General features: G+C 47.9%; 1 protein-coding gene across 1 annotated transcript in view; it reads left to right on the top strand.

The window, feature by feature from the left end:
- Positions 1-26,780, top strand: part of LOC125943490 (uncharacterized) — a 42,047-nt gene extending 15,267 nt beyond the window's left edge. Inside the window, exons 5-11 of the mRNA XM_049662833.1 lie at positions 1,460-1,591; positions 2,895-3,130; positions 5,458-5,579; positions 6,370-6,490; positions 7,611-7,778; positions 12,731-12,850; positions 26,536-26,780. Coding sequence (XP_049518790.1) covers positions 1,460-1,591; positions 2,895-3,130; positions 5,458-5,579; positions 6,370-6,490; positions 7,611-7,778; positions 12,731-12,850; positions 26,536-26,736 — 1,100 coding nt within the window. The 3' untranslated portion in view covers positions 26,737-26,780. The remainder of the gene's footprint in view (positions 1-1,459; positions 1,592-2,894; positions 3,131-5,457; positions 5,580-6,369; positions 6,491-7,610; positions 7,779-12,730; positions 12,851-26,535) is intronic.
- The last annotated feature ends 836 nt before the right edge of the window (positions 26,781-27,616 follow it).

Here is a 27,616-nt window from a genome sequence, read left to right as displayed (position 1 = left end):
TTTATTAATGTTGTAATTACGCAATTGAAGCCCTGGTGTAGTGAAGTCAAGTCCACTTAAGAAATCTTCTAAGAACGCTTTCGGAGGTATCAGTCCCTAAAATCTGGTAAAATATGCCCTAGTGTTCCAGTTAAGATCGTCCCAAACTGTTGAATGGGACGCCACTGTATTTCGCAGCCCATTTTATGGTCGCATATCTCGCATACAGTGCTAGCACTTAAAGTTTGCGCTAAGCAAACATGAGCTCACTACTACTTGGCTTCGATCTTGTAATTGTAAGAGGTGCTGTACAGTTAGTAATAAAAGTGATATTTAGCATATTTTATTGAACAGCGAAATTATCGATGAATTTTCTTTTTTGCAGCTGATGTTCGCCTAGCCACGTATAGCCTATCAGCGAAAACGGCCAGGATCTAGACAGAACATTTTTTAAGTGTCTCGCATAAAAAGAAACAGCTATGTGAAACCACTTTTTTATCCCTAAACACTCCTTCAGAATGCTTTATAAAGGAATAAATCTGTACGGTTTGCAGCACTGGATATGCACACGCTCGCCACACGCATGCTATTGAGTGCTCAACTCCACAGGTACACTGACGTCGCTATAAAATCGCACCTTGTCCCAAGAAAGGAGGCATTATTAAGGTTGATAGCTTGGAAACTTCCGAAGAAGCATGACTTATAATATCATTCCATTTGTTTATTTCTTGCAAACATCTCACCTCAAAGCACATTTTTTTGTGTTATTCCTGCTATATATTTTTACTGTGCTTGGGCTTCTGGGCTATTTCTTGAACAAACGGCGTTACCTTGACTTATGGTTGCTGCGTTCGACTTCGTCGAACAGTCCAGCACCATGTTACTACTATGTATTGTGGCAACATGAGAAATCAGTACAAGCTTCACCCCAAAAACATAGTGCATGCCCAAAACACAGTCCTCGAAGGACGCCCATATTGGTAGACGCTCATCTCCGCGCGGACGTCACGGACATGAGCCGAAGTCATGCGCAGTCGCACCTATATCAATCAGGTGTAGTTGGTTCGTGGGGAGGAAAGATAAGGCATCTCCCACTTTGGTTGCAGCAATCACTCTCGCTGGCATAAAGGAAGCGAGGCACAATTTGAGTATCTGCATGGTTGTCAGGATGCGTCGGTAAGTGCGTGTAACGCGCTAAATGACCTTTGGTCCAGTAAATTTTTTCTTGCAACGCGCTTTAAACGAAAAAGAAAATGCTATTCAGGACCATCGCTTAGCTACCAGCGCCTAGTCCTAGCACGATATAGATTATCGCGATATCAAAGCGGCAGGAAGGTTCGTGGCATCGTAATCAACACCATAGCGCACGAGCCTCTTGTGCTTGGGCTGCTTGAACCGGAGAGATGCAGCTGTCTAACATTGCGGTTGGGGGCAAATTACTGTGGCGCTCCTAGCTTTGTTGCCTTCATTGTACACGCAGGTGCCGCTCCCCTAATCTGCGTAACCGGTAGCCACGCACGGTTACCGCTGCTTCCCGTGGATGGCGTCTGCGACTTCGCCATCTTTCGTGACATCATCTTTGGCGACAACGAATGGGTCTCCGCCAGCAGCCGTATGATGCTTTTGTATTTTTTCTGCGTTGGCTTACAAATATTGTGCGGTTGGCGTGGAAACATATGCGCATTTGCCGTTTTGAAAATACGCATGCCCAATGTTCAGTGCCTTTCGCTTGTCTGAAGCAACTTAAGCTGTGTTCAGCGCTCATGCGCGTGGCCTGAAATCCAATGCTGTTAAAACATAAATTACTTTCGTTCAATTCTTTTCCTTTCTTATTATCCACTTCTCGAGAACAGCCAATTCAGGTGATAAAGTGTATTGGTGGATCGTTGCTCGGGCATTTCACGAAGCACGAGAAGGAACTAAAACAAGAGATTTAGTATAGATCATCGTTACATTATCACGCCCGGCTGGCTGTTCTCTCTGTTTACTTATTTGGTGAGCTTTCATTAGTTATATTCGTAGGTTCTTCGCTTGGCTCGACGCGTTCCGATGTCCCTACACGGCTTTGACATCTGTGGCGAAGATGGTTCCTTGGCCCTACTCAAAGCAACCTGAATTTGTACAAGCTATGCCGAATAACTACTTGTGTAGAGTCGTCCAGGAAAAAAAAAACGAAAGATGCTTGCCGTTGTTATGTAAGGCTTTGCCCGTTGACCCGCTGTGCACAGTATTCTGCATATTGTGGGTGTCTGTAGGATGCATGACGAACCTCCAGAGATGTGAGAGTGCTTTCTATGAGCGAGGCGCGCTAGATATTTGCACTTCGGGTTGCCTCGGACGCTCACCTGTTGACTGCACATGGTGCGAGCCGGTTATTGCAATGTGAGCCGTCCACAAGAATGGTGAATAAACAGGCGCTTGACATATACGAAATCATTGTCGCATGTCAACTGCCACCACGTGGTTTTCAATCAAGCCGAGAGGCTAAGTTGAGAAGCCGCCTTGTCACTATAGACGCCACACTCTCAAGCTTTATGTACTGGGAGCAGCGCCAGACCACATAGCCTAGCAATCGCATGAAGGGCAACTTATACCGGATGTTGCGCTCTCACGACCTCCTCAAACCATCATTCATCTCGAAGCAAGAGCTTAAACTGTACATGGCACACAACCGTGCATGCCATCTGCACTCTATACATACGCGTAGTGGATTGTGCAAGTCTTGGCGTATCAAGTGCAAGAAGAACTCGATGAAACCGCCGCCTGTCCGTTGCTGTCGTAGTTCCGTCGTAGCTGAAGCGGCTGGCGTCGGCAGCACTTGCAGAAGGCTGAAACAGCCTCATGCCTCCTGCTGTCCAGTGGTTGATGTGGAGAGGGCACACTTGAATGTTTCAAACTCTCGACGGCTGTTGCAGGAAGCAAGCTGGACACGTACCTGCACGAGGCCGAGAAGTCGACGAGCACCACGTTCCTCCTCTCGTTCCCGGCCAAGATGCGCCGCGAGCTGGTCCCGTTCCTCTCCTCGCCGGCGGCCATTGAGCTCATACGCAGTTACTCGTCACGTGGTATCCGCGGGTACGGATTTGCGCGCGCCGAGATTGCCGCCGAGCAGCTGCACAATGTGACCGACGATTACAGCACCGTGCTCAAGGTACGTTCTGGGGTCTAGCGTGTTACTCGGAACTTGATTCCGAGTCAACACTATAACCCCCGTATTGTCAAACGACGCTGAACTCGAAGCTGTTACTCTGCTCCGTCGAGTTGAGCACAGCGCCTTTCCTCGACTGATGGAGACGCTAGACTTCTCAAGAATTACAGTGGGTGGTCGTGGCCCGCAGTGACCACTTCTGTCATTGGCCGGCGCTGCGATCTACTTTCTTGAGTTGAGGTGAAGTGTTCATTGGAGGAACGTTCTAGAATGCAGGGATAAGTTCGCGTAATGCATGCCTTGAATTCAGCGAAAAAACACTGAAATGTGGGACAAAAATAGATGTGGAGTTAAAAAGAAAGAAGTACAAACGCAGCCGCTGACAATCAATCTTTTATTGGTCAAATGAGGTATATTTAGGAACATAGGTGATACGTCTATCGAACATCGTATGGCAGACACGCGGCAATATCGGCAGGATCGAATAATAGGAGAAACGCTTTATTTATTTATTTATTACGTAACACCCCAGAGTTTAATTAGTTTAATTTAACAAGAGCAATCAGCAAGAAATGCACGAAGCAGGAAAGCGATCAAGCAGGATCAAGAATACCATAAATGCAAGAAAACTATGAAAAAATGAACACTGCCATAAACGCACGGAAAGAAGAACGGAGGTGAAAAAATTTAGAGACAGAAAGTTTCCAAATTAAAGGGCACACAGGTTGAAAAAAGCGCGTGCACGTTTAATTTTACCGAGGTTTCACTTGCGAATCTCTCACTAGGTTTTTTATATGGAAAGCTTCCGAGATTTGGCGCGTGTCCCTATCGTGATGCCGAGGATGCCCTATCGTACAGCCGTTTCTACAAAGCGCTGCTCACACCCGCAGTCTTTTACTTTGCAAGTGCGTCTTACGTGTTTGTCGCTTATGTCGTCATTATAAACCCATAGCCAAGCGCATTGTCACCAAAGAAGTTTAAACCCCCTTCTTGATTGTCGTCATCAGCAAGAGTCAAATTGAACACTGGAAGATAACTTGAGCGCGCAATATCCTCTCTGTTTGCTGTTCTTTCCGCTGGGTGTGATTTCGTCACCGTTCCCATTTTGAATCATGGTTCCGACTTACGTGCACCTCAGAACCGAAGCCTCTTCTAGAGATCTCCATTTATCCCTGCATTTCTTAAGCCGGACTTTCAAGTACTTGCAAATTTACAATCTAATATGTCAGCAAATCCTCAGCTTTCTTGGTTAAGCGTTTTCGTTCTCGTGCCATCTCTTCGTGCAAAAAATAAAGAAATAAAAAAAATTATTTTGTTTTACGTGCCACAACCCTGATCTGATTATGACGCACGCCATAGCGGGTGCTCACAAAATAATTTTGAACACCTCGGATTCTTCCCCGTGCACCCGGTGCATGGTCATGGGCTTTTTTTTTTGCACACGGTCTCTATAGGAATGCGGCTTTTGCGCACCCGATTGAACCCGCGATTTTAAGCTGAGCAGTGCAACGCCATAGCGATTAAGATACCGCGGCGCGTTGTGTCACTGTGATAGATTAGGTTCAACCTTTCTAAGCCATTACGTCATCTGTCAATTTTAATATATGTTTTCTCTTATATCTTTCAAAGCGAAGCTTTCTGTGCCTCTTGTCCCGACTTTCCGGGCGCTGCTGCTGCTGCTGGGCACTTGCTCGCACGCGCCGTTAGGTTTCTTACATCACCACCAGGTGGCGCTTGCCTCCGCGCATCCCGGCCGGCGCCGCTGCGGCAGTGTTTCACAGTTTGTGTGTATGGCACGTGCTGTGCTTGCTTTCCTATGCGACAAAAGATGCAGCTGCTGGGCTATGGAGGTCGCGTGCTGGGCTGTGATAGTGTAACATTACAATCGTCCATAGCCTGAGGAGAGCGCTTGGAGCTGGCGTCTCATGACGTCTCAACAGCGTGCTGACCACGTATGCAGAAGGATCACGTAAACACGCGCCAACAAAATGGCTACAAAGCACGCACTCAGCGTGGAGGACACCCAGGCTCGAAAGAAGCGTCGCGCAGAGTAGGAGCGTCTTCACTACGCAGCAAAACGTGGTACAGACCGCGAATGTATACTGGCTCGAAGACGTGAGGCAAGGCAACGACGCGTGGCGGCCATGGAAGACGAGGAGCGTCGTGAGCACTACGACCAGGAGCGACTAGCGGAATAGCGCGTGGCGGACATGGGAGACGAAATAGCATACAAAGCTTGACTTACATCGATTCCCATAGTGCGTGGGACCCGCATATTTGTTTTCAAGGAGACAGGACCGTAACAACGTGCGTCTTCCGTTTGTACGCAGCTCTTGAACAGTGCCATGAAGTCAGCCGTCCCTACATCTGGCATCTCGTTCATAGGCATCTTCCTCAGAGCTATTAAAAACTCCAAGGGAGCTGTGCTGCCTTTTCCGACTGAGATTGCGAGGTGAGAAAGCAAAATGTGCTATGTAATAAGTTGAGGGCACTAAAAAGCGGTTCCAGTGTGGATTTTGGTTTTTGCTACGCACACCTCTGCTTTACGTCGCTAGCTGGTATATAGGCGATCACCCGGCACGATATAACGTACAGAGTTATAAAGGAGCCTGAAAGAAAAAAAGACCCTAGCTGACAGTTTGTTTCCTGAATCCTTTGCGTGCTAGTAGACTACATTACCAAATAGCCGCGCCATTGAACGTAACGTCATCGCTGTCGTGCACGGACTCTCGCGTGTAGAAATTAAGATCACTGACCAATGAAGCGAACGTTTTACTTGCTTCTGAAAACTCGTTTTACTTGTTGCTTCTGAAAATTGAACCACAGCGAAGAACAAGTTAGTGCAAATATTTTACTAAAAACACTTATACGTTTGATGCTTGCACATATTTCCTTTCTTCTCCTAAGCTTAAGTGAAAAAAAAATTAGGCGTCATTTCTGCTTCCTCATTGCAATATCGCTAAGATCTAAACGGAGGTGGCATTAAAGTGACTGATATCTCCAAAACTACAGTGCATGCGAAATAACGCGTTCGATATTATAGTGAATAGGGTAGTGTACTGTCCTTTTCTACCGTCATAGCGGCCAAACTACTAACAGTTAAGATATATGGAAATAAAATTCGTTGGTCATGGCCAGACTAATAAATTAAACACCTGTATGCAGAAAAAGAAATCCAAACCTCGTAAAGCGTTGTTATGCCCGTTATGTTGGACTCATTGTATACCATCCGTCTTCTCCAGCAACGTCAATCTGTTCATCGCTATCTCGCACACCCCCGTGCTGCCGCCCAACGATTGCAAAGTGGAGCCGACCAGCTCCTGGACCCAGGAGCACATCAACGACTTTAGCCTGCCATCCCTGGTAAGTATACATGAGGCAGGTGTAACAACCGCTGGTACGAACTAGCCTAGCAACGTGTTTTATTGAGGCAAGTATAACGGGCGACTGCTCTTCTTGCTTCATATATGAAACCACTTTGCCGGGTAACACGCTATCGTGGTGTTGCTCTTAGGCATAAGCCGTGTCTACGCGTGTGAGATGGTGGCGTATCGCGGCTCCTAGCGCACCACGCGTAATACTGTGTGACAGCATTAAATGTGGCGGATCACCCCGTCGCTCGAAAGAAGCCGGAAATTGTTTCTTATGAGTGCGTTTCGCCGGTGAATATTGAGAGCACGCGCCGGCAGAAATCTCCCTTTTCATCTTCCTCTCGACACTATACGCCAGCATACACGCACCACGACAGTCGACTTTTCCGTCTCGATCTAGCATTTCCTGGCGAATTATTGCCAGTCGCCTTCCTAAGGCCTGTATACGGATGCGATGCTCAAGAAATGCGATGCGATACACCACTGGTGGCATGCCTGCAAACGCTGCTAGAGACTTGCACTTTCATTCGCTTCTGCTTTCATTTAAAAACGTGCACGATCGAGGCCATGGCTGAGGATACAGGCCTACAGACCGGTATAACCGAACGCGTGCAGTCCTAAGACGTCCTTGTATCCGCAACAAGTGTCTTTAATGTTTACAGTGACTTAGGTCCGTCCTCGGCGCATTCGGTGGCGTGCAAAATCGAGCAGGTTCACAACTACAGCCAACAAGCCCTGCGCAGGCAAACTGAGGTAGCCTTCCCGGAGGCGTGGTCAGCCCTAGTTTGCTTTCGCTCGACCCGATATACATATTTAAGCCCATCAGTTCCCCCTCACTATAGTTCAGCTCGGGCCAGTGCAAGCGCCTTCAGATTCAAAGTGCTTTCGTAAATTTGTTATTAACAGAGAGAGAGACGCACCTACGTTTGGGATGTTTAGTGCTGACGGCGGTTCTGCACTCAGCGACGTCCGGAGAAATGGGTCATCGCAATAGCGATTACCAGATGCGAGGGACGCGATGGCAGACCAGGCAGTACGTGATTATTCCCGCCTGTGTCGTTTTTCCCTAATTTATGACATGTAAAAGCGAGCGAGCCTTCACTTCTGCGCAGATGGGAACGTTGGAAATGCTGCGGGATGGTCGCAATTTGAGCGCGACGTTCGCCATGTCGCTAACCATGGGCGTCTTGGACTACCGCGTGTCGACGGCAGGCCTGGCGGGAATCGACGGAACCTGGAACGTCGCCTGCTCGCACAGCGAGCTCGAGCCCTTCGAGCAGGTACGGGCGTCATGGTGATGGTTCTATCACGGGGCATAGTTCCAGCCCTAAGCGGAGATATTAGCGTTGACATTTTAGTACTCCGCCAGCGTCCGGCGGAGTCCACCGTGCTCTCCGTACGCCGATGTCACTGTGTACTTGAAGGCAGCTTCGAAAATCCCTACAAATAGTACCCCAAAAAGCAGCGAGAGCTGGCTTGAGCAATCGTATTTTGTAGCCTTGATCACTGTCGTAGAAACAAAAAGAGGGGGAAATGTGGTAGTTTCACACTAAAGGTGAAGCATTGATTGCGACAGCAAAGTATCAGACAAGTATGCTGCGTTTCATACATAGCAGGACAGGCAACGGCTTCTCTCACTGTTCACTAAACTTCTCTCACTGTTCGCGTCCGCGACCAAAAAGTAGTCCGTCACGTGTGAACAAAAATATTAGGCACGCGCCGTGTAATTGGAAGTAGAAATATAGCTCCTACTTCTACGTCCCAAACATGGCGTATTCATTATGTGGAAGGCGGCACAGGTGTTAAGCTACCTGTCACCGAACGAGCGTAGTGACACTTTTCTGCGACCAGTGATCATGGAACACAACTTGCGCTCGCGAATAAAACATAGTGCCTGGCATACGGGCAGCAGAAACATGCTGAAATGATGCGAGGTTCAACGATGCCATACGGTCACAAGTTACAGTTGTGACACATGAAGTAGTTATTCGGCGGAAAGCTTCCCAAATCAAGTGTACACAAGTGTACTGCGAGACGCACGGAGTGATACTTATATGACCACCATCCTTGGGTAAGCTCCACCAGCATTGCCTGCTAAGATTTGAAACGTAGAACACACGAAATACGGTTCGTAGTTTTATGGACAGTGTAAATTGCAGTAAACATACTTTTGCTAACTGAATTAACAAGCATGATGTCACGTGCGTGCAGACAAGACTGAACAGATTTTACTGGATGATCGCGAACGCTCGCTGTCACTATGCTGGCCTGATAAAGAGTGTAAACAGAGTGGAACAAACGCTTTGTCCTTCCTGTCGCTTCAACGAGTCTCCGAAACTTCATCATCATCAGCCTATATTTTATGTCCACTGCAGGACGAAGGCCTCTCCCTGCGATCTCCAATTACTCCTGTCTTGCGCTAGCCTATTCCAACTTGCACCTGCAAATTTCCTAACTTCATCATCCCATCTGATTTTCTGCCGACCTCGACTGCGCTTCCCTTCTCTTGGTATCCATTCTGTAACCCTAATGGTCCACCGGTTATCCATCCTACGCATTACATGGCCTGCCCAGCTCCATTTCTTGCGCTTAATGTCAACTAGAATATCGGCTATCCCCGTTTGTTCTCTGATCCACATCGCTCTCTTCCTGTCTCTTAACGTTACGCCTAACATTTTTCGTTCCATCGCTCTTTGTGCGGTCCTTAACTTGTTCTACAACAACGCTACAACAGTCCCTCGATTACACGCAAAGCGCCTCGAGAGGCCAGTCTAGCGGCAATTTTGCGTATATTCGCGGGCTTCTTTCACGCTCGGAAAACATTTTTATGTAGCACGTATTGACCAGCAGAAAGCTGTGTCGGCAGTTTTAACAGCGGAGCTGTTTAAGCCGACCGTTATTCCGTGTAGAGCGAACTAAAAATGTGGGCCGATCCTGGCGGTAGTGCAGAAAGGGTCCAAGCACAATGGTACACACCCCTGTGACCTAGCAAAGATGTTTAAGCCTAGCCCAAACACATGGCCAATACCTTGCAATATCTCATCAATAACTAATCGATAATCGATTAATAATCAATAAAGTCCAGAAAATTTTGGGGATGACCTGGTAGCGCTTAGCGTAGCCTACCGTGGCCTAGCCCAAATGCATGGCCAATACCTGGTGATAGCCAATAAATAGCCAATCAATAGCTAATTGATAATCGAGAAATAATCAATAATTTCAGGAAAATGCTGGGAATGACTTGTTAGTGCTTATCCTAGCCCAAATACGTGGCCAATACCTTGCGGTAGCCAGTCGATAGCCAATGAATATCTAATCGATAATAGATCAATAATCAATAAATTCCGGACGATGCTCGGGATGTCTTGGTAGTGCTAGGTGCCGATCAGCTGCACTGTTTGTTTAGCCTTGCGCCACTAGTGCAAGCTACGCTAAATTTTTTTTTCATGTTGCGCTACAAATTTTATCGTTGAAACTTTTCATATAATTATAATATTTCAGAAGGTGATGAATTGAGACTATTTATGTAATTATGCGGAATGCAAAAAAAAAACAATTGTAGTATCTCCAAGCGGCTGCAAACAACATTACCTTGGTTCTGTCCAGCTACGTGGCATTTGAATATTTTAAAATCTTGGTGCATGATAGTTGTGACACCCTGTATACGCATATGCACTACTGCTATAATGTATGATGACGCTTGGAAAGCTACTATTCAGAAATTGCGAACGCGTGCTTAATTGAGGGACGCGCGGTTTAAAATCCATCTAAGCAGAAGCCTTAATCTATTGTACGGGTTCTCGTCTGCGACGATATATCTTTCACAACGCGCTGTGGTCCACGCAATTCGAAATGTTTCGGCATGATTCTACATAATTTAAAATTGGCAGTCATCGGGACACAAATTTCAGTCGACAGTATGTGCACTGCTATCTGGATAACATATGGCAAGGCGCAGATAATGTTTTCCCTAGCCGCCAGTTTGTTGCCTGCTGATTACATATTGACAGAAGAGGGCACTTGAGCTCAGCGCGTAGCTCACTGCCGTTATGGCAACCAGCATTTCACACCCAAAGCTTTTCGCACCCAGCCTTGGGAAGTACAGCCGACCGTTTTAATCTTACATTCTAATTTTAATTTTAATGACCAAGAAGGATGGGTATATCTCCATTTTGAAGTATGCGTGTCGGAAGACAGCGCAGTGTGCGTCGTCTCTCTTAGTCCTCGACCTTCGCGCTGTACGTGGTTTCAATTATGAATAACCAACTAGCCCGAGCCTCCACCCTTGTTAGCTAAATTACCGTTTGAAACTTAAGATTTGTGTTTCTTCACAACCCATATTTATTTCCTTGAAATTTACGCACATATAGTGCTTTACAAAATCCACGTGGTATTTTGTAAAGCAGTGTTGACCTCATGTTACAGCTTTTCTTTTTTATTACTTGGAATTTTTATTCCTCGCAATACGCTTCCTGCAATTATTATCGACAATAATGTAAAGCATGAATACAAATGAAAACTACATGACTACAAATGAAGGTAATGAAGTGGGCGCCGTACTTTTGCGTCGGGCGAGAAAAATTGAGTTTTATCTGAAGGCGCAGTAGTGAAGGCGATAGCAAGGTTCAGCGTTGCGGTGAAGGCATAGAATTTCTCACTATATTAGCTAGAGAGAAATTTGGTGCTGCGGCGATGTTGTATGCATGGAAATGCCGGGATATGGTGACTTCGGTTTGACATCTTTCTCGGAGAGCCAGGACAATTTGAAGGCGCGCCCAGCTAGCATCGCTCCGTCTTTCACAATGATTAATTTCTCTGCGAAAACAGCACGTAAAAAGCCGTTCTAGCTTTAGTTTTACACAAAAACATGTTTTGTGTAATTATGAGGATTTGTGATTGGGTGCACAATTATATGCTAAAGTTGGAGAACAGACGACTGGATTCCCGTTCACTTTGGAACAGTTTGCCGTCTGTTCTTCCTTTTCTTCGCTCGATCTTGCATTCTAGGTGAGTAAACTTCATTGAAAGAAGTTGCATGAGGTGAATGAACAGCTCTCACGAATTATTTTTTAAAGAACACATCGTCTGTGTAGCCATACCAACGTTTTAGACGAAGCCTCTTACAACACCAACCAACATAAGCCCCGCACACCCATATACCGTCATTCCCATGACGGTACAACACTCGTTAGAAAATTACCCTAAGCGGTGGCGCCAGATTTCCTTTTAAGGTAACATAGTGAGAAACTCTATTGCTGAACGCGTCTGGCAACGCTAGCATGATGAGGAGTGTACCAACGGCGTTGCAACGCCGCTGCAGATGAGACCGAAGGAACACCGTCGGCCTTAGGGCCCATTCACACTTGCGACTATAGAGGCGAGGTCGCGCGACCAAGTTAGTCGCAAAGGGACCAGTCGCAAGTAGTCTCAAATGGTCCCTTTTCTCGAACGGCGACCGTTTCGGGTCGGTCGCTCGCTTCTCGATTTTTCAGTCGCGCGACCGCAGTCGCAGAACAGCTGAACCAATCAGATGCGAAGGAAGAGGACGTCTGCATACGCTGACGCTTATTTTACGCGGCGATAACATTGCAACCAGACGTGAACGGGATATCGCCAGACATTTCGGTTTAGTGACTCGTCGGTCGCATTTGTCAGTGTGAACATCGTTCGTGTTGAGTAGCTTTCCGGTCGCCAGTCGCAATCGGTCGCGGGACGTCGTCTAGTCGCAAGTGTGAATGCGCCCTTAGTCAGTGTCCAAAGAGAGGATTAAATAAATTAATCTTCACCACTGTGTGGTATGCATACAGCTGCTCAGATGGAACGATAATCTGTTTTCGCACAACGCTCATGCCAGCAGCAGAAGCCAGGACGCTGCCCTGTCTTCTGGAGACGAAGGGATCCCGGGATCCTAGTCATATGCAGCTTTGCTGTAAATCGCCACTACCACGCAGCCAAGCTTAAACGCAAAGCGCAGGGATAACTTTTGATGACCGAACTTGTTACGTATAGCACGCACAGCATCGCACGCTAAGAATGAAATGCAGTACAATTCTCTACGCGAGGGTCGCGCATGCATCGTCGGCAGTAGGACCAAACGACAACGCCGATGCCCACAGCGAGCGTTCGTGAGCGTCTTTGAGCGTCCGCATAATTGCTATCACAATAAAATATGCAGCAGCATGGTTTAGGGTGTACAGTCCAGTTGTACCTTAACCGCTAGATGTTTTTGCAGACGTGTCGCAACCCTCTGACGCGAGGCACGGTGGGCGCGGACGACTTGATCGTGTACGACTTCAGCAAGAAGACCAAGACGTGGCGCTCGTTCGAAACCACCGAGAGCATCATGGCTAAGGTCAGTAAAGCCGCAGCTTGAATTGTGCATGTGCATGACATAAGTACTGAAAAGACGACGAGGACACGTGGGATATACTGTAGCGTACGACCTAAATTTACGAACAGGACCTAAAAGAGGCAACAAGACACGCAACTTCTATGCTTCCTCCATGTGCTCTATGTAAACTTTGCATCTATGCTACAGTAATATGAGCCGACAAACTCAGACGCAAATGTTGTACACGTGATACATTTATTTTGGGCACGTCGTAGAATTGTTTGGTGTCGTTTCAGGGACCACTACTTCGTAAACTATATTATTTGCTATACATAGGCATGTACTTAAATAACAGTTTCTTGTTGCTGTCGACAAATTTGCGTTAATTACTGCATGTTTAATTTGCGGTTTTTCTTTCTTTCCTTTTTTGTATCCTCTAATCAGTAGTCATGCATTGCTATTTTTGACTTATTACATACAATCGGCGTCAATATTTCACTGACTGCAGTATGTGAAATCCGAGAAAGGAAAGCCAGGTAAACCACACTTTCAAGTCAAATGATATCAATTTATTATTTCTCAAAACATTTTTCAATGGGAGGTGTTGTACGTCAATAGCGCATGCTAGTACAACTTGGAAGTCTGAATACTAGGCGGCGGAGAGAAAGAAAAAAACAACAAAAAAATTTCCTGAGATCCCACGCTCGGCAGTCTTTTGACGCCAACTTACAGAAAAAAAAAAAAGGTTGTATATGTGCATGTACACTCCGCACTCAACGTGCCATGTTTAGGAGGTGCAAGCACTTCGTGAAGTCTTTTGGTGCTCTTCGTCTGTGTTTCCTGACATGTCAATGAAACTGAATATTTGAATTGATTTGAAAAGAATGGTGATATCTACTGCGTGTGGGTGTGTAAGCAAAATAAAAAAAGAAGGAAATTATAATTATGGGCATCTAAGTTGGCATGCACTGAAAGACATTCCTTTAAAGACGTGAACGTTTCTCCCTGCTATTTCGACGTTTCAGTTAAGCGAAACAATTAACTTTCCCTGTGTTTTATCTTGCTTTGTTGTCTTCTATTTCGCACCGTTGTGACTAACGAAAAATGGAGCCCATCTCATCTCCTCGTTCTTTTTCTTGTAACGGTGCTTGGGACCGTGCTTGGGACCAGGCACCGCGCTGTATCGCATAATGCGCTGCCAGCCAAAATGTGGCGGGGCTCGATGGTATAAAAGAACACAACACGTTCTAGAAGTAGTTTCCGTGTGCTGCGCAGATGAAGTTATAGTGGCTCCGACAACTCCAAATGAGAAACTTCGCGGCGATGTGGAAGTAAGCGTGCTAAGTGGGCCGAGCGCACTTTAATTAACGTCCACTTTTGTACGCGTTTTCCTTTCTCTTCAACTTTAGGCACTGCGAAATAGACATTTAATGTACGGTTACAACCGCCGTTGCAAGTCGTAAAGAAAGAAAGTGGGAGGCAAGTGCAATGTTTTTAAGATTTATTAGCGTAAGCACTAATGAAGGTGCAGCAGAGGATAACTACTGGCGTTGCTCGGAGCAGCGTTTCCTTAATTGTTAAGCTAGCTTTCTTGCGAAGCACTTTGTAGCATGTTTGCGCTGCAGCCAGCTTTTAAATCGGCGATCACATGCGCCGCCGTAGTTTGACTTATGCTGCGCTACCTGTCCGGCAATTACGTTACGTTATGTCTAAGGTAAGTGCACCCCGATTCTCCTGTTTTGTTTCGTTTTTTGAACGACGAGCAGATCCACTATTGTAGGAGGGCAAGTGTCAGCGTTGAGGAGCGAGATGAGCTATTAGCAGAAGCGGCTCTTGTCAGATGAGGTACTTTGTAATCAATGTTTCAGTACATGAAGTTGCGTTGTGCTCTTTTGGAGTCTGCTTCACATCATCGCTAATGTTAAACGAAGCTTTAGGGATTTCCAAATATTGAAGACATTCGTATTTTTATAGATAACGAATTCGCAGTTTTTTCCTTAGTTCATTAATACATGTTCGCTAACACGCGCAAGAAATACTGCATGCGGGCTGTGCGTAGCATGACTCATTTGCGTGAGTGATGGACGAGCGGTTCCTTGAGACATATACCTGCGATCGATCTGCGCACTTCAATAATGGGGCTCGCAAGCACTAACGACGGGAAGTAACGCAATGCGGCCGGTATAGAAGCCAAATTGGAATGCTGAATTTAGTTTGGATTGTATTATAACCATATATATCAACATCATCATGAGCCTATATTTATGTCTACTGCAGAACGAAGGCCTCTCCCTGCGATATCCAATTACCCCTGTCTTGCGCTAGCTGATTCCAACTTGCGCCTGCAAATGTCCTAACTTCACCCCACCTAGTTTTCTGCCGTCCTCGACTGCGCTTCCCTTCTCTTGGTAAACATTGCGTAACTCTAATGGTCCAACGGTTATCCATCCTACGCATTACATGGCCTGCCCAGCTCCATTTTTTTCTTCAATGTCACTTAGAAAATCGGTTATCTCCGTTTGCTCTCTACTCCACACTTCTCCCTTCCTGTCTCTCAACGTTAGGCCTAACATTTTTCGTTCCATCGCTCTTTGTGCTGTCCTTAACTTGTTCTTGAGATTCTGTGTTAACTTCCAAGTTTCTGCCCCTTATGTCAGCTCCAGTAGAATGCAATGATTGTACACTTCTCTTTACAACGACAGCGGTAAACTCCCAGACACGATTTGGTAATTCCTGCCGTATGCACTCCAACCCAGTTGCATTATTTTGTCAATTTCCTTCTCACGATCAGGGTCCACTGTCCTTCTCACATCAGGGTCCAATTGACCTAAATAAACGTACTCATATATAGACTCTAGAGGCTGACTGGCGATCCTGAATTCTTGTTCCCTTGCAAGCCTATTGAACATTATATTTGTCTTCTGCATATTATTCTTCCACCCCACTCTTACAGCTTTCTCACTTAAGGCCCTCAATCATTTGTTGTAATTCGTCCCAATTGTTGCTGAATAGGACACTGTCATCTGCAAATCCAAGGTTGCTGAGATATTCGACGTTGATCTTCGCTCCTAAGCCTTCCCAGTCAAAGAGCTTCACTTCTTGTAAGCATGCAGTGAATAGCATTGGAGAGATTCTGTCTCCTTGCCTTACCCCTTTTTTGATAGGTGGCTTTCTACTTTTCTTGTGGAGAACCAAGGTAGCTGTGGAATCTTTGTAGTTATTTGCCAAATTATTCACGTATGTTTCCTGTACTCCTTGATTACGCAATGCCTCTATGACTGCTGGTATCTCTACTGAATCAAATGCCTTTTCATAATCAATGCAAAGCCATATAGAGAAGTTGGTTGTACTCCACAGATTTCTCGATTACCTGATTGATGGCATGTATATGATCCATCGTAGAATACCCCTTCCTGAAGCCAGCCTGTCCTCTTGGTTGACTGAAGTCGTGTTGCCCTGATTTTACTGGAAATTATCGTATTGAATATTTTATACAATACTGAAAGCAAGCTAATGGGCCTATATTCTCAATTCTTTGACGAGATGTCTCGCTTCTGATGGATTAGTATAATGTTGGCGTTCTTCCAGCTCTCTGGTACACTTGCAGTTGGGAGACATTGCGTATAAAGGACCGCAAGCTTTTCAACCATGATATCTCCTCCATCTTTGATTATATCGACTGTTATTCCGTCTTCTCCAGCAGCTTTTCCCCTGGTCATGTCTTGCAAGGCCCTTCTAACTTCATCGCTAGTTATAGACGGCGCCGCTGTATCCGGTTGATTCACTACTTCGACTGAAAGTAGCTTGGCTGCTCTGGGTACAGGTCAGTATAGAATTCTTCCGCTGCTTTTACTATGTCATCGAAGTTGCTGATGATAATACCCTGCTTATCGTGCAGCGCATACATCTTCCCTTGTCCTATGCCAAGTTTTCTTCTCGCTGATTTCATGCTGCGTCCATATTTTACTGCTTCCTCAACCTTTCACGCGTTATAATTTCGAATAACCCTTATTTCTTCTTGTTGATCAGTTTTCACAGCTCAGCGAATCTCTCGAGTTTCACACTTTCATGTATATATACACACCCAAAAAAGTTAACGTAGACGTGACGTTTGCGACAGAAAAGACGTTCTACATCAGCCGCCAAGGGTTTTGAGTGGTGGCGCCGGCCAACGCTCCGAGTTGTAGAAGTAGTTGTGGAAGTTAAACATTAATAGCCCAAACAGTCGATGGGAAAACGGCGCCGCGGTAGCTCACTTGGTAAGAGCATCACTCGCGTCATGCGAATACGTAGGTTCGTATCTCACCTGCGGCCAGTTGTTTTTTTCAGTCCACTTTCATTTTCATTTGTCAATTCTTTAGTTCAAGGAACAACTGCAGATAATTTCCCCTACGCTGTCCTTGGTGTGACTATTTGTTGTGTAATGAAGAAGAAGAACAGGAGGAAGCAAGCAGTAGAGGGGCATTATCATCGGTGTAGAACGCGAACTCAGATCACGAGCTGTTGGCGCCGAGACCGTTGTTCCCTTTGAGCTGCGTTGGTTTTTTGCATGTCGCTTTCTCTAATAAATCCCCTTATCAAAGTGGGGGAGGTGTGGGGTATCCTCCTCAGACCTAGAGCTCCGAAGCCGCACGTTGCCCAACGCCGCTCCGACAATGCCTGATGACGCCACCCAGCAAGGCGCGGCCGAATCTCCGTCTGTCATCGTGTCAAGCGTGCTGCGCCAACTCAATCCTGCTTTCTTTAGTGGCACCGTTGAACATGACGTAGAAGATTGGCTGTCGTCGTTTGAAAGGGTAAGCGCGCACAACAAGTGGGACGACGCTACGAAACTTCGCAACGTCCTGTTCTACCTAACACATGTCGCGAACCTCTGGTTTCGCAACTATGAGTCGGACTTCGCCACTTGGACGACTTTCAAGACGAGCTTCGGGGAAGTGTTCGGTCGCCCCGCAGTGAGCAAGCTTCGCCCTGAACAGCGTCTACGCGGGCGGGCGCAGCAGCAGGGCGAAAACTTCACGAGCTATATCGAAGACGTCATCGACTTGTGCAAGCGCGTGAATCCTTCCATGACTGAGCAAGACAGGATCAAGCCCGTCATGACAGGCATAGACGACGACGCCTTTCAGATGTTGCTGGCTAAGGACCCGCGCACCGTGTCTGAACTCGTATGCCTGTGCCAGAGCTTCGACGAACTACGTAAGCAACGCGTCTTAGCTCGTCGGCAGACGTCAACAGACGATTCCCCCGCCGCGTTCCATCGGCGGCGACCGCAAGGCGCTCCTGGCTCAGTTCAAGGAGCTTGTGCGCGAGGAACTTGCTCGACAGCTTTCGTTTTTCCCAGCCACGCCAGCGCCTACACACTGCCTGACTCCTACCATTTGACAGGTGATACAGGAGCAGGTCACCGAGGTCTTTCCAACCTGCCAATCGACTCCTGTCGCCGCGCCGCTATCATTTGCGGCGTCGTCTGCCTCTCCGCCGACTCCTGTCGCCAGGCCACTGACGTATGCGGATGCCGTCATGAAGCCACTTCCCATGTCGGTATCGACCCTTCAACCACCAGTTCAACCGCCACTGACGCCGCTTTTCGGGGTACAGCCGCAGTACGCAAGTCCTTGGCGCACTGCAGACAATCAATCGATCTGCTACGCTTGTGGAATTCGGGGTCATGTTGTCCGCTCCTGTCGCCGGCGTTTCGCGGCGACCCCGAGTGCACCGAGATACTCGGCTTACTCCTTCCGACCTCCTCATCGCATGCAGCCAGACCGAGAACATGAAGCATACGCCCGCGATCGTCAGCCGACTACCGATGTCCAACCTTTCGTTTCTCGTCAGTCACCCTCACCGCGACGCCGTTCTCTTTCGCCTATGCGTCGCCGGTCAAGTGCTCTTGAGGCGGAAAACTAACTGCCGCAGCTTCTGAGTTCACCTGTCTAAGTCCTCGCTTGTCCCCGCCAACGTTATTGAAATGTTTGTTGATGGTGTACGAACTTTCGCGCTTGTGGACACTGGTGCCGCTATTTCCGTAATGAGCCAAAAGTTTTGCCGCTCCATCCGTAAAGTGACGACGGCACCTCTGCGTACTGCGAGCGCACAACATATTCAACCCGTTGCAGCATGTAGGGCCAGGGTGCTCATACAGGAGGCAATCGACAGCGTTTAGTTTCTTGTGCTGGATTCCTGTTGTTATGATCCGATCCTTGGGTGGGATTTTTTGTCGCGTAATCACGCTGTTATCGACTGCGCTCTTTCACACACACACACACACACACACACACACACACACACACACACACACACACACACACACACACACACACACACGCACACGCACACGCACACGCACGCATGCATATTGTAGTGGAGAGTGCCCGGCGCTGCAGACACATCGCCAGTCGTCCGGCCGGAGGCGCGAGCTCGAGATAGCCTGAGCTGCGCTGGTTGAGGCACGCTGCCTGCTGTGCTCTTGTCATGTGTTCACACTAGATTCTGGTGGAGATGCTGCGGTTTTTCCCAACCTGGAATGACCCGAACGCTGCCTTCCGTCATGCCTGACGGCCCCAGCCCGACATCCCCACCGGTTACTCCAGCCATCGTATTTGCCCGTGTCCAGCGTCAGCGGGATTCTGATAATTTTCGGCGGCACCGATGAGAAAGACGTTGTTGATTGGCTGGAATCGTACGAACGCGCCAGCAACACCAACAAATGGGACGATCCCCTCAAGATCGGCAACCCGATCTTCTATTTATCGGGCGTCGCCAAGCTGTGGTTCAAAAACCGCGAAGCCGATTACCGCACGTGGGTTATAGCTTCAAAACCAGCATCGCAGAAGTTTTCGGCCGCCCTGGCGTGCGCAAATTTCGCGCTGAACAACGCCTACGAAGTCCATCCCAGCAAAGTAATGAAACGTTCACCAGCTGCATAGAGGACATCGTCGAACTCTGCCGGCGTGTCAACCCGACGATGGCGGAGGCGGACAAGGTACGTCCCACCATGAAGGGCATTTCCGACGATGCCTTTCATATGCTGCTGTCCAAAAACCCAGGCACTGTTTCTCAGGTCATTGAGCTTTGCCAGTGTTTCGACGAGCTTTGCCGAAAGTGTCTTCTCACGCGGCGCCCACTTTTGTCCGATGAAACCCCCGCGAGCGTAACCATGGCTCCTGAGATGGACTCCCTGCTGTGCGAGTTAAAAGAGTTCGTCCGTTCTGCGGTCGCTCGTCAGCTTTCGCTGCTGTCCTCAACCACGCCACCATCCTCGCCTTTGCCGGCCAACCTTCGCCAGGTCATCCAAGAGCAAGCTTGCGCAGCTCTCCCTTCTGCCCGCCAGACTCCGCCGGTGCCGACTCCCGTTGCTTTTCCCGAGGTGACTGCACCTCTCAGCTATGCCGAGGCTCTCGCGCGGCCATCACCTCAGCTCTCGGCGCCATTCCCATGAGCCGTGCCACTGCGTCCAGCTCCTCACTTCGTGCAGCCGCGGTACCCACACAGCAGTGGACAATGGTGCACTCCTGACAACCGGCCAATATGTTTTGCGTGTGGTCTACCTGGCCACATTGCGCGATTTTGCCGCCGCCGCGCAACATCCTACCGCCGTAGCTTCGACACTGAACCATACGTTTCTCCATACCCGTCATCCTCCGCGTCTCAGAACCCTGGCCAGATGTGTTCCTACCTCTTGTTAACTGCCGTTAGCCATCGCCTCGACGCCGGTCGCTTTCGCCGATGCGTCGTCGTCCTTCTACGCCGGAACGGGAAAACTAATCGCAGCAGTTCCAGAGGCAACAACTGCGTCACCCATGGACAGACCAAGGCCTCTGCCTTCTCCGACTAATGTTATTGACGTATATGTGGACGGCGTCACGGCACTCCCCCTCGTTGACACTGGTGCTGCAGTTTCAGTTATTAATGACAAACTTTGCCGTTCGCTCAGAAAAGTTACGACGCCACTGTCAGACGTATCGCTTCTTACTGCCAGCGCAGACCACATCACGCCTGCAGCTGCGTGTACTGCGCGCGTTGTGATCAACGGCCTCCTCTACATCGCTGAATTTTTGGTGCTGTGTTATTTTTCCCACGATCTTATTTTGGGCTGGGACTTCCTTTCCGCTAATAAGGCCGTCATCGACTGTTCTCGTGCTGAAGTGGAATTTCAAACGCTGTGTCATGCCCTACTCCTTGATGCTCGTGAACCTGAAGATACAGTATTTGTTGCCGAAAACGTTACAAATCCACCGCACTCATCTGCCCTTGCCACAGTGTCATGCAACATTGTTGCTGGTGCCAGCACACTTTTTACGCCATGTGCAATTTTCGCTCGTCGCAAATGTTCACCGCTGCCTTTCACTCTTTTGGACGTTCATGCCGGCGTCAGCAGACAGACGTCGCCAACCGATTGTCCTATCCTCTCATTTTGCTTCGTGAGGAGTGCGTTGGCCATACCCAGTGTGTCGACCCTGCTGCCATCATTGACATGCCAACTGGTTCCATCGCCACTCATGAGGTCGCCGGAGTGGCCTGTAACCCCGCCCAGGAGCCGACTTCGCCCGATGTTTTACATAACTCCATCGCCAACACGTTGACTGTTTCTCAACGCGCCCAGCTTCTACGCCTTCTCGGCAAGTTCCGTTCGACCTTAGACTGCCAGCATGTTCCCTTGGGCCACACGTCAACTGCTTGTCATCGCATCGACACGGGTACGAGTGCGCAACTGCGACAAAGACCATATCGTGTATCCGCGACAGAGCGCCGTGTTATCGACGACCAAGTAGTTGACATGCTCAAGCGCGGCGTCATTCAGCCTTCGGATAGCCCCGGGCATCTCCCGTTGTTCTTGTTAAGAAGGATGGATCGATTCGATTCTGTGTCGATTACCGTCGTATTAACAAATTAACTCGTAAAGATTTCTACCCTCTTCCGAGAATTGACGACGCCCTTGACTGTCTCCAAGGCGCGGAGTTCTTCTCTTCTATCGACTTACGCAACGGCTACTGGCAAGTCCCCATGGCACCCGAAGACCAACCAAAAACGGCCATTGTAACACCAGATGGCCTGTATGAATTTCGTGTCACGCCTTTCGGCCTTTGCAACACCCTCGCAACATTTGAGCGTATGATGGACAACCTTTTGCGTAGTCTCAAGTGGAAAACGTCCCTGTGCTACTTACATGTTGTGGTTACTTTTTTGCCCGATTTTCCCACCCATCTCTGTAGGCTGCAGGAAGTGTTACAGTGCCTAACGGCCGCCGGCCTTCAGCTCAACCTGAAGAAATGCCACTTTGGCGCAAGTCAGCTCACCATCCTTGACCATGTAGTATCCAAACACGTTATTCTTCATGACGCCGCCAAGCTCCGTGCAGTTGCCGATTTTCCCAAAGCTTCCTCCGTTAGAGAACTTCCCAGCTTCCTTGGCCTGTGTTCTTACTTTCGCCGCTTCATTCGGAATTTTGCGTCCATCACCGCTCCCTTGAATCAGCTTCTACGGAGCGACTTGAACGATTACGCTTTGTTGTCCGCTCGTGAAGATGCCTTCCAAGAGTTGCGTCGTCTACTGACTTCGCCGCGTATACTGCGTCACTTCGACCCCACAGTTCCGACCGAAGTACACAGCGACGCCAGTGGTGTTGGCCTCCGCGCTGTGCTCGGGCAGCGCAAATCTGGATTCGATGAGTACGTCGTTGCATACGCAAGCCGCACCCTCACCAATGCGGAGAAGAATTACTCTGTTATGAAGATGGAATGTGTGGCCATAATCTGGGCACTTGGTAGATTTCGACCCAACCTCTATGGCCGCCCCTTCGACATAATTAGAGATCACCATGCACTTTGTTGGCTGTCCACGTTAAAGGACCCCTCGGGTCAATTAGCTCGCTGGTCTTTGCGGTTGCAAGATTTCGACGTGCGCATGGTCTACAGGTCTGGCCTCCGCCACACCGATGCCGACGCGCTTTCCCGTTCGCTCGTGTCAACCGAAAACGATGCCTGCTCTCTCTGCCGCTGACCAAGCACTTTCGTTCCCAGCAGGCTGCGACATGGCTTCGGAGAAACGCAAGAATGCCTGGATTAGTGCTCTTATGCGCTTCCTTTCAAACCCGTCGACTGTTCCTCCGCCTTCTCGAGCTTTGCGCCGTCAAGCATCTCACTTCAAAATTCGGGGTGGACTTATCGACGGAATTACGTCTGTGACGTCCGCAAGTAGTTGCTGGTCATACCTCTACATCTTCGTAGTGAAATATGTTCTGCCTTCCATACCGACCAGCAGTGTGGACATGTGGGTGTCTTCAAGACGTACACCCGGCTTCGCTCCAGGTTTTATTGGCGTGGCTCTCACCTTTCCTCTCAGTGCCAACGCCACAACGTTCTTGCTCAGCATGTCTCTGGTCTACTCCAGCAAATCCCGTATCCTACCAGGCCCATCGATCGGATTGGCATTGACCTGTATGGACCCCTTCCGATCACGGCTTCCGGAAACCACTGGACAGTCGTCGCCATCGACCATTTGACGCGATACGCAGAAACAGCCGCTCTGCCTGCTGCTACCACTCGTGATATATCATCCTTCCTCGTGAAAAACTTCATTCTCCGTCACGGTGCACCTCGCGAACTTTTGAGTGATAGAGGACGTGTCTTCCTCTCCGAAATCGGTAAACGCGCTCCTTGCTGAATGTCGCAGCGTTCGTCGCACCACCACCATCTACCATCCTCAAACTAATGGTCTGACGGAAAGATTTAACCGCACCCTTGACGACATTCCATCCAAATACGTCGCCTCTGATCGCACTGATTGGGACCTCATTTTGCCATTCATCACGTTCGCCTCAACGTTGCACCATAGGCGACCACAAACTTCTCCCCATTCTTCCTCTTGTATGGCTGCAAACCTTCGACTAACCTCGACACCATTCTTCCGTACAGACCCGACTCATCCGAATCTACACCCATCTCTGAAGCTGCCCGCCGCGCAGAGGAATGCCGTCAGCTCGCCCGTGCCTTCACAGCCATCGACCAATGGCAGCAAAAATCTCGACGTGACTATGATCACCAGCATTGTGACTTCCTACCAGACTCTCTTGTGTGGCTTTGGCTTCCTGCCGTTCCTGCTGGCCTCTCATCCAAGCTTGTTTCCAAATATGAAGGACCCTACCGTGCTTTAGTGCAGACATCGCCTGTGAACTATATTGTCGAGCCTGTCAGACCACCTACGGACCAACGCTGTCGGGTTCGTGAAACGGTCCACGTACAACGCCTGCAGCCGTATTACGACCCAATGATTCTATTTTCACCATGAGTCGCCAGGATGGCTCCTTTTCCTATGGGGGGCGATTGTAGTGAAGAGGAATCCCCGGCGCTGCAGGACACATCGCCAGTCGTCCGGGAGGCGCGAGCTCGAGATTGCCTGAGCTGCTCTGGTTGAAACACGCTGCCTGCTTTTCTCTTGTCCTGTATTCATAATAGAATATACAGGGTGCTTCAGCAAACACTTTCAAAATTTATTTAAGGTTGGCTGTGGCAGATAGCCCAATTCTAGTTAATGAGATGGTCTACTCGGAGAGGCGGACATTACTTGCACAAAAAATGAAATGCCTAATCGACTAATTAACAAAAATTCACTATTTAAGTTTTTAATTAATTACCTGATGGCCTATATTGCAATTTACACATTGTAGCCGTGGAGTTCGCAAGGCGGATCCACTTAGAACTAATTGTCAGGATGAAACCAGTTTCGAGATATTAATTCCCGAACTTTGCAGAGAAATGCAGTGGCGTTCCAGTTAATTTTGTGCTTCAATGCATAAAGCAACGTTTTGTTAAGAAGCTAATGCATTTCTCCGCAAAGTTCGGGAATTCGTTCATCATTCGTCATCCCGAGAATTCGTTCCAAGTGGATCCGCCTTGCGAACTCCACGGCTACAATTTGTAAATTGCAATGTGTGTCATCAGGTAATTAGTTAAAAACTGAATTAGTGGAGTTATGTGAATTATTAGATTATGCATTTCAATTTCTTGTGGAAGTAATGTCCGCCTCTTCGAGTAGACCAGCTCATGAACTAGAGTTGTGCTATCTGCCACAGGCAACCTTTAAGAATTTTTGAAAGTGTTCGCTGAAACAACCTGTATATATATATATATATATATATATATATATATATATATATTTCAGACCTCTATAGGAGACTGCTGACGCAATTGCCGCAAGGCTATATAACGAGCCAAACTTATTTGGGCGCAGCACATTACACATACCACGAGCCGTTGTCGGCGTCAATATTGGATTTCTCATTGAGAAAATGATTCGAAATGCGCTCGACCACTGAAAGTGTAGTCTTCGGGTGACCAGCGCCACAAACGAAATTATTGGCGCTGCGTCCATACTTGAATCAAACGCGCGCTTTCTTAGTGTGTTTTGACTGAATCACCGTATGCTGTGGCGCCTGCAAAGCGGTGCTTTTTTGCGTGGTGTGTTCGCCTGCTTTTCGAGCTTCGCAAATATTTTCTCAGACGGCAGCGCGTCAGAATTAAGTTTCAATCGAGGTTATTCGCCCGTATCAAAAGTGGTGCAAATGACGTCGTCCGAGGCTTTGTATTATGCTGACAGAACATGCTGCTCTTCATTGTGATACTTTAACGAGTTCGCAATAAAGTGACTTAAGACTGTGTCGAGGCATGAAGCTGGATCGACTCGTTATCGGTTTTCTTATGAAGGCATGGCCCCTTCTTATCCTTTCTAACGGCGAAAGGCGCAGTTTTCTTTTTTGTCGTGTTCGTATTACATTGGAAATGTTCTATGAAGATTGTGTTTTCTATCCTTCTATATTTTCAAGCATCAGATAGCTTTCTAAATTTGACGATAGATATTCGCGAACGTAGAGAACAAAGACCAGTACTGAACCTTCTGAACACGTGGAAAACGTTTTGGTATAGTTTGAACAGCGTCTTAAGTCATTCCTTTAGAGGAGAAACGGGACGACAATCCAATTCGCGACTTTTTCTCGACGATGCCGGAGTGCAGCAACTACGCAGTGCAGCTAGAGCTCATCGACTTGAGTGTTCATCGGAAATAAAAGGCACGAACCGGAAGCAGTTCCTCCTTCGGTCTCATACAAAGAGAGAGGCTTTGAAAGTGATTTCTCTCTTCCGAAGCATGTACGTCTATGAGCAGATGTTGTGTTTAGCCGTGTCTCAATAAGACCCACATTCTGTATTCAATGACTGACGTGAAATTCCAACTCATTGTTTGGACAAGTGTGTGATAACCCCAAACAAAGGCTACCTTTCAGGAAGCAAGACATGCGACGTTTCTCGCTAAAGTGCGGCTCTCCGAGAAGTTGATTGGCTTCGGCCCTTGCTACTTTTGGATTGCACAGCCCTGCGCTAGGTATTTATGGGAGGCAAACATAGACGGAGCGTATTGAGAAACAGTACTAAGCTAGGCTTTTAAAAATCTCGGAATAACAATCTCGGAACAACCTCCACTTTCTTTCTTTCTTTCTTTCTTTCTTTCTTTCTTTCTTTCTTTCTTTCTTTCTTTCTTTCTTTCTTTCTTTCTTTCTTTCTTTCTTTCTTTCTTTCTTTCTTTCTTTCTTTCAGTGGCTCGTCACTACTTAACCGCGCAGCTTGATTCTAGCTATCATTTATTTAGCTCCATGCCGGAGAACACCTCTTTATTAATCTTAATCCTCTCTATCTACAACCTGGCGTGCGCAGCTACGCAAGTGCTACCAGTTGATGCGCACTGCGGGCTTCGCCACGTTCGGCTGGGCCATGTACGACGTCGACCTGGAGGACCACAGCACCGCATGCGTGGCGAAGGCGCACAATGAGCCAAGCCTCAACCGGATCGTGCAGGCCAAGCAGCTGCTGAAGAACATGGCCGCCAGCAAGGCTGCCGGCAGCCTGACTGTGTAGACAGGCGCCGCACACCTTAAATTAAAAGTCAGCGCTTTCTTTTTGCGGAAGCTGTAAAAAAGTATATCTTATCGCGGCAACTTAATCGTGAAAGTTTGTGACGTGTGTGGCGCGCGTTGCCCACGCTAGGCGGCATTGTGGAGACGAAGCCCTATGCTGGTCTAACGTAGCGATTCCATCCACTCAATTCTATTCCTTTGTTATCGTGCATCTTTCGCCACCTGCCGATACCCGTGATAACGTGGGCGGAGCGCAGGTCGGACCACTAAAGAAATGTGCAAAGGAAGAGCATTGGAATAGGATCGTTACATTAAAATGGCCCAAGTTTACTCCAATTGTTTTCTCGAGACATCTTCCTTAGTTGGCGGTAACAACTCAATAATATTGTAAATGACCGCAAAAAAATAAATAAAAAAAGACACGACAGATATGTGGCACTAGTGTCTTACTTATCTGGGCTCTCATTTATTCTATCGTCATTCAATTTATGCAGGTCTACACAGCCGAGACATCAACAGCCATCGCTCGTAGAGTGACAGTTAAGTGGGAACGAGCGCTACTCTACATGAATGAGCGTTGTATTTTCGTGAATAGTAATGCCCGCATTCGTCGACTCTGAAAACACGGAGGCATCGCATATGCCTTTGCGCTAAAGACACGTTAAAACATTCGCGTGGAGTTTTTCCTACGGGAAACAGTTGAACTTTATCAAATGCTGCATGGTGTCCGCCAAAGTTGTGAAGTGGCAACTCTGGTGTTGGAATTATTCCTGAATCATTCCACAAATTTAAGAACGCGGAATGGAATGGTAATGGAATGAGCGCACAAGTCAGTCAGATGGAATGGGAATAGAACGGAATCCTGAAATTCCGGAGTGGAG

This window comes from Dermacentor silvarum, chromosome 2 (assembly GCF_013339745.2).
Source record: "Dermacentor silvarum isolate Dsil-2018 chromosome 2, BIME_Dsil_1.4, whole genome shotgun sequence".
Classification (NCBI taxonomy): domain Eukaryota; kingdom Metazoa; phylum Arthropoda; class Arachnida; order Ixodida; family Ixodidae; genus Dermacentor; species Dermacentor silvarum.
Note: the sequence above shows the minus strand (reverse complement) of the source record. Positions and strands in the feature narration are given on the sequence as shown.